The sequence below is a fragment of the Copadichromis virginalis genome, linkage group LG3 (assembly GCF_057382275.1).
Source record: "Copadichromis virginalis isolate Kocher_CV1m ecotype Utaka linkage group LG3, C_Virginalis_male_GT1.1, whole genome shotgun sequence".
Taxonomy (NCBI): domain Eukaryota; kingdom Metazoa; phylum Chordata; class Actinopteri; order Cichliformes; family Cichlidae; genus Copadichromis; species Copadichromis virginalis.
The window spans coordinates 21,883,627-21,894,003 of NC_140620.1; the positions used below are offsets into that span (position 1 = coordinate 21,883,627).

Genomic DNA, 10,377 nt, shown 5'->3' on the forward strand with positions numbered 1-10,377 from the left:
TATTGCAGATTTCCTACTCGGTGTAAAAACAACAGAGGTAACACCAGAGTGCTGGACAGATTAACAAGGACTCAGAAAACATTATCACACATGCTTCAGTGGCCCCAATGACTATGATATAGGTTATCAATGACCTCCAAACCTGAACAATAGTGAGCCCCTTTATTGCCATAATGGTGTAAAAAGACCTCTGCTTTGATTGGTTAGCCTGCTCTCTCTTCCCACCCTGTTCCCCTGGACGTGGGTGTTTGAGAACACAGAGAACAGAAATGCTGCAAAAAAAAAGGTGCCAATTAAAAAGAAACCCACAAAACAGAAATACAATATCATATTGAGTTTTTCATTGCCCAGAAAAGTCTGAGTGAGATAAAGAAAACTCAGAAACCAAACACATCCAATGCTGATATATTTGATGTTGACCCCTCTTGCATGTCTCAGTCTCCGGTAGGTGATGGGTTTAACAACGGCAAGGTAGCGCTCCACATAGCTAAGGAGGTGGAAGAAATCCTGTCCTCAGGAGGCAACAGTCTCAAAGCATGGCCCCACCAACATCATGTCTGGGAGATTGAAATAGCTGCCAAAAAATAAGATGTTGTACCCCACACATGTAATCAGGTCCATGGCAAATGAGTTATAGAGGAAGGCGTCAGACTGCACTGAAAAAAATGCAATAGGGTGGTTGTTGAATCTGCGTAGAATTACTTCATATATCCAGCATGACTAATTTAAATTTCACATCTAAACATATTTTTGTCTTTTAATTTTCACATATTCTTTAAGAATATTCATTCTTTTAGAACAAATCATGTTGAAAAGAAACAAGTTAGTCGTGTTTTATCCTCAAGCTCCGCCCCCTGGAAAGGAAAAATCGGCTGCACTGTCCGCCATTTTTGTCTCTCGCTTTGGAAAATCTACTACCATCTGGAGTTTTACACTTGAAGGTAAATAGGATTTTAAAGCTAACACACCAGTGAGAAAGAGTGTAGACCCTTTATATATGTGGACTTTTACTGGGGTGTTGTCATTTTACAGGTATGTGGGCTGTTTATCGAAAACCATGAAAGGCCAATGTTAGCTAGCTCCAGTTTGCTAATGGTAACCGAAATTATGCGATAAGCAAATTAGTAATTAACATATATAATGTGAGTTAATATTGTTTGTATATTCTTTCAGTCTAAATTACCAGACTATTACAAACTTGCATCGGTGTCTGTAGTAAGTGGTGGTACCTGCAGTGTCTTAACCATTAAACAAGCTAATGTAGGGCTGGGATATGACTAGTTTGTTGAAACATGTCTGCTGCCAATGTGACTGCTCACACACGGTAACATTACCAGCACATAGCCACAGCCGCTAAAAACATGCTGAAAGGTCAATCTAGCTTCTGTAGTCAGCAGCTGGAAGACTCAACACAGACCCAAGATTCAGTGTAACGGTTATCTAAATGCTGTGTGTCCTGTTTGTAAGCCCAGAAAAAGAAATTAAATAAAATGACGACCTTGAGCTTCAAGCTAATGTAAGCGTAATGCTATAGCATAAAGCAACTAATGCAATGATGACGTTGTTAAATTAGTAAAAATACAGTAAATATATCCAACATGAATCAGTTATATTTTTGGTCTAAACATAATTAAGTCTCACGCCTTTCACTTGTTTTAGAAGGATGTTCAGTCTTTTAAAACCAGTCATATCAAAATAACAGAAAATAGTTACGTTTTCTGTTGAAACTCCACCCCCCAGGGCGTGTTCTGCGAGGGAAAATTCACTGTGGCGGTCCGCCATTTTTTGTCGTTGCTTCGTTTACGTTTGGTGCTGAGCTTTACTCTGTCGAGGTAAACTGAAAACTACATGTTTGAGAGGAAACGAAGAGAACATCCATTAGATGGGGAAGTTTTTCTCATGAATTGCTGTTGAGCAACAAAATGGAAAAAACAAGTCATTCCTTAAGTTAACTAACGATAATGCTAGCTTAAGCTGCGGGACAATATTATGTGCATTAGCTTTTTTTCAGTGTGTGCCCAGTCACATCCGCTTGTTTTTTCTCAGTGAATACAGACTAACAAACTCGTGTCCATTTAGTTAACTGGTTGTACCTAAAATGTTTTAGTTAAACAGTTAAATAAGCTAGTTTGCCATGGGGTGGGCTCTGTTGTGGGGGGGGGGGGGGGGGTGAAGATTTGCATATGTTATCTCACATTCTGTAAGGTAAATTTTCTGGAAAGGTCAAATTAACTAATTTAACTAAGTATTAATGAAAGACCTTGATGTGTATATGACAATAATAGATGTAGTTTCTGGGTCATTTGGCAGAACTGCAAAATGGCCAGAAGGAGGCAACTGCTGTGATTGCAAACAGGCTTTGGGTGGTATGGAAGTAAGGGCAACTATGGAACTGCTCAGCAACATGGGACCCATAGCTAATAAATAGTAATATGACAAAAAATAACAACTTTGTGTGGATGTAACCTTGTGAGATTTGAGATTTTGACAGCATTTTTATGTGACAACTTCTCTTTTTAGATAAATGCAGAGTTTAAGCGCATTACCACCATGCCACTGCAGTCCAGATTACTCTCGCAGATAGATGTGCTATCTGACAAACTCATAAAGGTCTTCAAAAGGCGAGGAGGACAAATAGGAAGAAGACTGCAGAACATTCTGGAGCCCACGGCCCAGGTAAGAAAAAAATAATTTGTGTATACACTCTAGGGAAAATAATAATTTTAACAAAATGCTGCTTGTCACTCTATGCCAGGAGTATGTTGAAAATCACCTGGGATTTTCACAATTTACCATGGGTGCGTTTTTTTTTTTTCTTCTTTTACCTGCATTAGAACTATGTGTGGAGTTCATAGTTGAACACCTCTCTATGCTCTGACAGTATTCTGCTTCTTTGCATGGAGATTTCACTTCATGCATTACCTTTTTAAGCATTCTGAGGACTCAAATCACATGCTGTAATGAATCCATTTTTGTTCACCTAATGTGTTAATGTTAACATTTTTTGGAATAGTGACACAGATTGAAAAAAGATTTGGTATAATGTTCTTTGACCAGTGTTCTGTTTAATTAAATTTTGGAATTCTGCATTTTCTAGGCCACAGATGAAGCCATTATCCAACGATCTAATAAGGAAACAACCATGGGAATTTACATCATAAAGTCAAGAGATGCCAATGGCAGCCCTGAGGACATCGGGATAGTCCTTGAAGGCCAGAGAGTCTGGCAGGATTTGGATAACTATACCCTAGCAGCTGCAATGCTGTTTGGACTAATGTACACTTTGAACCTCACCTACCCACTGGAAAAGTATACCTTCGAGGTATTATAGAAACTGGTTATGGAGCTCAAAAGGAACAGCCTTTCAAAGAAGGCCCAGGTTCTCAGGACCAGACTGTACGATTGAACAGTTTTCCAGTTATGATGTGGGAACAACATGTTTACCTCTTCGAATATATACCATCCTTTCTTTTAAGCCAGCACTGGTAAAGTTGCAGTACATAGTGAAACTTATTTTTCTGGCACTTTTCAACTTGGGGCCTTTATTACTGCAGTTTTCACTTTTCAAGCCATGGCTCTTTTAAAAAAAAATTCAAACTTTGAATGTCCATTTTTCTCAATGGAAATGGTGCCTTGCACCAATTTCACCAATTTGCAATTTTGTTCCCAAGGTGCACCACTACAAACAGATTGCATCGTCTAGTATTAGTGATTGTGATGTTTAGTGATAGAAGCAAGCCAATACTAATCAGTTTAGGTCTCTTGGTTGTGTGCCTGTGGGTTATAATGTTATTTTAAGTCTCTTCTTTGTGTCATTTTAATAATTACACCCCTGTTGCCATATTACCTTATGGCTCTTACATTTAAAAAACTATTTTTTACATAAGCGCGATGTCATAAGGCCCCACAATGTTGAATTCAGGTTCCAGCAGATAACTTTGAGGAATGTTGTGGAATGTTTTTCAAGAGATGCATTGTACAAATATGACTCATGTATATTTTGGAAGCCTGAATTGAAAGTCCATTTTTACAACTGTGTAGTATTTTCAAAAATACAGGTCATTGTTCAAAAATGTTTTGCTTATTTCTTTGATTGAGAGAAAGTGTACAGTACATACAGTAAGATCAGCCTTAATTTAGTTTTATTTATTGAACACTCAATTATGTATTAGATTATATATTATATATTAGAAATTTGTTATAAAATAAAATAAGCTTACCATAAAATTGTCTTGTCAATATAACACATAGTAGTCCAATACAATTAACACAAAAAGTTCATGTCTGATAAACAAGTGGTTTCTATAAATATTTGACCGGAATGAAAAACATAACAACAACATAAAAAAGTCATGTTCGTGTTACCAGAAAAATGTGTGCAGGTATAACATAAAAAACTAAGGTTAACCAAACATAACTTAATTTCGTGCAACCGCTTACAATAATTTTTTTATGTTTATCCCACTGATTATTTTTTTCAGTGTGGGTCGTTGATGTGGAAGTGGAGTGTTGTTGCCTGAATTGTTGATATCCAAAGTAGAGAACAAGGATGAAGAGGGGAAGGAAGAGGAGGAGATAGGTGATGGAGACAGCAACAAAAACAACAATACTTTCTTTGGATGTGAAACATGGAGTCACAATAGGAGGGATTGAGGAGTTAAAGGATGATGATGATGCGGAATGGAGATGCGGGGAAAAGATAAGGAGTTGGATGACATATTCAAATTCACAGAGACCTGTGAAGAGATGGGAAGGAGGGTAAACAAATATTATGGTAGGTCTTGGAAAGAATATTTTAAACCACTAAAACTAATAATAATCACAGTAACCCACTGAGCCAATTAGTTTTTATTTTAGACATCAATGGTATAGATTGTGGATAGCCAACAAAGTTTCTTACTGAACAGTGAAATAACATTGAGAAACTGCAGTCTGAATGCTTCCTGATGCTTTATAACAAATGTGACAGGAGAGGAGATAGCCAGTTCAGTCATTAGTAAAAACTTAACTTCTTCAATGTCATTTTGGACTTTAACAGGCACCATAATACACATCCTGTTGTCATGGTCAGACGGTCCCTTGTCAGCCGATCTGCTTGTGTTTATTTTTTCGTTCCATCTGATATGAGTAAACAAATCTTATAAACTCGTAAGAAAAATATTTGTTTAGATTGTTGATGAAGAGAGTTGAGAATCTGATATCACATACATTTGAACTGAGAGGTCGCCCCTCTACTGTCTCATAACAAAATAAAAAAAAGATAAAAAAAGAAAGAAAGAAAGAAAAGGTTTAGATTATTTTCCGTTAGCCTCACTTGTCAGACTCACAGTTTATGTATATCTATTATGTTAAATGACCATGCCATCAATCTGAGACAACTCACTGTTGTTTAAAGTTATTTACAGTGAGTTTGATGTTTAGATCATTTTAGATTCCCTTGGTGGTACCACAGTGAATAAAATGGATTCTTCAGTATTTCTTTTTGTATATTTGGTTTAGTGTCAGTTTGGTTGAGTATTTTTAGAGCAGCTTCGATGGCGCCAGAGTCTCTGACTAATTGCAATAAGTTGGGTTTAAAGTGTGGGTTGGTAGATTCACTGCAGTGATGCAGCAGCATCAAGTCACACAATCATTTGTATTAGGATCTTTAGTAGATTTTCATGTATGCACTTCATACATAAAAATTTTGAATTTATATATTTATTTGGGGACAAGCTGTGATCACGTGAGCTTTTGGAGATTTAGCCAACTGTTTTCTGCGATATATAAGCATTTATATATAAGCATATATAAGCATTTCTCATGCACATATCTTTCTTTCTACATAGCACTTTAATTCTTATTCTTATTGTTTGCACTGAAGCACCGCAGCAAATTCCTAATGTTGTAAACCTCAACATCTGGCAATAAACCCATTCTGATTCTGATTCTGATTCTGATTCTAAATTAACAACTAACTACTTGTGACTATAAAATGTGACATACTGCTCTGCATCCATTGAACTGTACAACAATAGTGCAAAACTGACTAGTTTCAAGTGTATCTGTGTTCAGTGTAACTTTTTCAATTACATAAAAAATGTTTTGATCAGTTTGTAAAAAAATTAAGAAAAGAAAAGGAAGTGGGAAAAACACTTCAACAGCACTAAAAACAATAAGCTTTACATTTTTGGTTAATCAACTTTTACTTGACGTACAGTCTTTAACTTTAAAAACAATTTCTCATCTTTCTTTCAGGGTCTCTTACTTTTTTGTTTTTAATGTTTTTCTTGGAGTAACTGTGCCTTACAGTATCAGATGGCTGAATGCTAAAAATAAATATGGCAGTTGCACCTTTGCACATGTGTACGCATGATAAGGTATGAGAGAAATGAAAAGTAAAGTCACTTATTTATTGGGTCTAGAAACCTGGTTTGTAAAGCTCCGGTCCAGTTTAACCTCCTGGTTGTACTGAAATTACTTTTTCTCTTATTGGCGCCAAAAATGCAGAAGTTTTGAAATCTTGATCTGACTGTTATTTTCATGTAAAGAACTGTAGAACTGTTTTTCACTGAATTTGAGGATTTTAGTGTCAAGTTAACAAAGTAATCGATAAGCAAGTGACACTCGTATAACAGTGCAGTGGTGAGAAAGATCCATAACAGTTAAAAAAACAAAACCAGAAACAACAAGTTTCTGAAACAATATTTATCTTACAAGGGGGCGTTTCACATTATTACCAAATAATGCAGCAAATATATGGGAAAAATGTTGCATGTTTTTTCCTATAAATTAAAAGCATATAAATTATCAACATTTTATTAAATAAAGAAAAACATTAACAACAAAATTAGAAATACCGCAGTTGGCTTCTCTCTGATTGTCGACTCTTTGACTGCTGATCACTTGGATGTGGTCAAAATACATCTCCATGTAAATCACTGATTTAGGTATGTGTTGCTCATTATATTTGTATGTGCATGACTCTTGTCTACGCTGGTCATATTACAACAGGCAAATCTTCAAATTGTTGCAGGGGTTATTGAAGGAGGTCAGGTTACATTTCCAGGAGCACTAATATTTGAATGAAACAGCAATTACCTCCACTGGCATTGTACAAAGAAAATGTAAAAACACTTTTCACATTTTCACAATGCATCATGTGAAGCCTTCAGCAGCCTAGGCCTATTACAGCAAAACAAAGGAATGACTCAGGGTCACCTGATCCAGCTGTAAATATTGAAGATGCTTTATCAAAAAGGAAAGCTTTAAGCCTCACATTAAAAATTGAGAGGTTGACTTTCTCCTTGCATCTTTGAAGTTATAGTTTTGATCACTACCCACAGCACAGGACAACAGGTGAGGGTGGAAATATGAATCATTCCATTGTGTCCAAAAAAGGTGAATAAAACTGGCGACAAAGGGCAGCCCTGCTACAGTCCAACATCAACCAGGTACAAGGTTGTGAACCTCTGCCCCAGTTTGTTAAATATTTAGCAGTTTATGCAAATCTTAACTGCAACACTTGTTAATTACAAAGAAAAAGAAAAGAAAATATTTTACTTTGATATTTTTTTACATCACTTCCTTAGTTTATTCCTGCATGGTGCTAGAGGAAAAGTCAGGAGATTAGCAAAGTCATCAGATGTTTGTTATATGCTTTGTGGCCATGGACAGGTTTACCAAATTGCAGTCTTTTCTAAAAGATGGCAAGATTTTACAGACTGAGTTAAAGTTTTGATCCAAACTACAGGCTGACATTAAATAGTACAGAAAGTGGATGCTGGGATCCTGCCAGCTGATGTCCTCCTGTGAGGAGTTTTCAGGTTCTCCCTTAATAATAAACCAAGGCGAAGATTAACTTTCAGGAGAAAACTACCAAACAAACAAAACAAGCTGGTGCTGTAGTAGAGCAACACGTTAGTTTTATCAGCTTTTTTTGCTTTTTTTTTTCGTATTTTACTTAACTTTAGTTTGATTTTTAGATTGTTTGGTGGTGGTGTTTGATGGGTCATATATCATATTCCAGTTGTACACAGCTTTCAGCTACAGAGACCATCTAATCTTACATCATCAGATGCGGGTGCCAGAGACTCTCCGTCGGAAGCTGGAATACCCAGAGAAAATCCATGCTGGCAAGTGGAGAACCTGAAAACTCCACACAAGAAGGCATCACCATAAGAACCACTCCATGATTCCCTCAGTAGAGTTTGAACAGTGTAAGGTGCACCAAAAAATGGAGAATGTTTCAACAAATCACCAATTAGCTCTGTTGGGATTCAAAGAAATAGAAAGAAAGGAAAAACATAAAATGAATGATCACACGTGTTTTTACTTTATTGAAATCCAATCATTTTACCAGAAATTTGTTTTGTTGAATTACAGTATCTTACAATATACACTATGATAGATCTTCACGTATAATTTCAAATGCCTTTTCTTCAAACTGAATCTATTTAAATATCTATCCGCTATTTAAATAGGTCTGATGAAACCAGTCATTAAGAATTTACAATATTGTTACCTGTTTAGCAATTACAAATACACCACAGCAGACTGCTTGCCACTCAGTGAATATTTCAGTTCATCCATAATCTAAGAAGTTTGTATTAAAATGTATTCCTGATACGTCAACCAGCACAGTTGAGATTAAAGTTTTAGACTAAATTTCTGCAAAGATTTTCCTTCCAGATGAACATATTTTACAGCCCAAGTATGTCTAAACTACTCCATAAATAAATTTAAATACACATACTTCCAAGTTAAAATTAATTAATCCAATGAATTATTAAGTGCTGCCATGTGTCTGGCCAGGGAGACAGTACCAATTTGTTTATTTGTTAGTTCACTGAAAGGCTTCAGTAAGTAAAGAGTGAGGAAAAAAAGATTTGCACTGCCATTTGCAGTTTTGTCTTATTACAAAATACTTGAAATATTAAAAAAAAAAAAAAAAACACTACATTTGCAGAAATATTTGTGGGTGTTTTCTTGTTTGGTTGTTGTTTTTTTTCTGTACTACTTGAACACTCCCCAGTGAGATGACAGTGCCCGCAGTGGCCCACAGCTGTTTAGGTTTGAGACCCCTGCTCTATGGTTTTTTGTCAGACTCAGAAACCATGGTCTTGGTTTTTGTGTACCCATTGCCCTCATTGCCAGTTTCCAAAAGTGGTTTGTTTTTTTGGAAAGAAGTAATTCGCATGACTCTTCAAGTGACACCATTGATTGGCCACTCAGTGGCATCATTGATTGGCCACTCAGTGGCATGCAGGCTGTTGTGGTGTATTTGTATGCAGATCATTCCGTTTTATATGTGTCCATCTTAACTCTTCAGTTTACTGCCAAAGATTCCTCTACTTGTTTTTACATGTTTGAATTTCGTTTTCTTCTTACTTTAATTTAGTTGGTTTTTTTTATAGCATTGCAGCTTTCCTGTTCGGTGCAAAAACAGCAAAGGTAGCACCAGATTGCTGGGCACTGAAAACCAGATATCACACATATACATCACACAATTTTCACTTGGCCCCAACAGCCTTAAATTGTAGATGATAGTGCTTATCAGATTGCCTCCGATCCTGAACAATAGTGTCCCCATTATAGCCATGATGGTGTACCAAGCCTTCAGCTTTGACTGGTCAACTCGCTCTCTGCTCCCGCCTACTTCCCCTGGGCCTGGGCGCTTGAGGGCATAGAGAACAGAAATGCTACAAAAAGAAAAGCTAATTATAAAGAAAGTCATAACACAGAAGTGCAAAATTAATTGGACACTAAAGACAGTTAGATAAAACACAGACAGCCATCCAAAGCTCAGTAACCAGACACAGCCAATGATCATATTTCTCATCCTGACACAATCTGCCTGCTTCAGTCTTCGATAGGTGATGGGTTTAACAACAGCAAGGTATCTGTCCACACATGTGAGGAATTGGAACAGAGCCTGTCCTAGCCAAGTGACATACCAAACATTGAGCCCCAGAAACTTCATCTCTTCAAAGTTTAAATAGCCACCACAAAATGAAAGAGTGACTGCCAGGAATGAAGCCAACTCCATGGCTAAGGAGTGGTGGAGGAAGGCATCAGAGTGACTGACTGCAGCCCTGGAAGTAGAGTGCTGTTTTTTCCATTGTTGATATCCCAGAAAGAGAACAAGGATGCATACAGGAAGGAGGAGGAAGAAGGCGATGTAAGATGCGATGAAGACTAAAATGCTCACTTTGGATCGGTAACACTGAATCACGGTGGAATTGGAGTTTGTGAGCTTTGTAGGAATGAAGGGGACTGCAGCGAACGATGAAGAATTGATGGTCATATCTAAATACATGTCGGGCTGAAGGGGAAAAGGAAGTACAGAAAACAATTAGGATGTTAAAAAGAGAAAATAGTTTAATTACCTTTGGACTC

General features: G+C 36.9%; 1 protein-coding gene across 1 annotated transcript; it reads left to right on the plus strand.

Moving 5' to 3' along the window:
* The first annotated feature begins 840 nt into the window (after positions 1–840).
* LOC146713431 (uncharacterized) lies at positions 841–4,170 on the plus strand. The gene is made up of 3 exons (XM_085447990.1): positions 841–941; positions 2,521–2,676; positions 3,098–4,170. The coding sequence occupies exons 2-3, from the start codon at positions 2,551–2,553 to the stop codon at positions 3,329–3,331; spliced, it is 360 nt and encodes a 119-aa protein (XP_085304116.1). The 5' UTR covers positions 841–941; positions 2,521–2,550; the 3' UTR covers positions 3,332–4,170.
* The last annotated feature ends 6,207 nt before the right edge of the window (positions 4,171–10,377 follow it).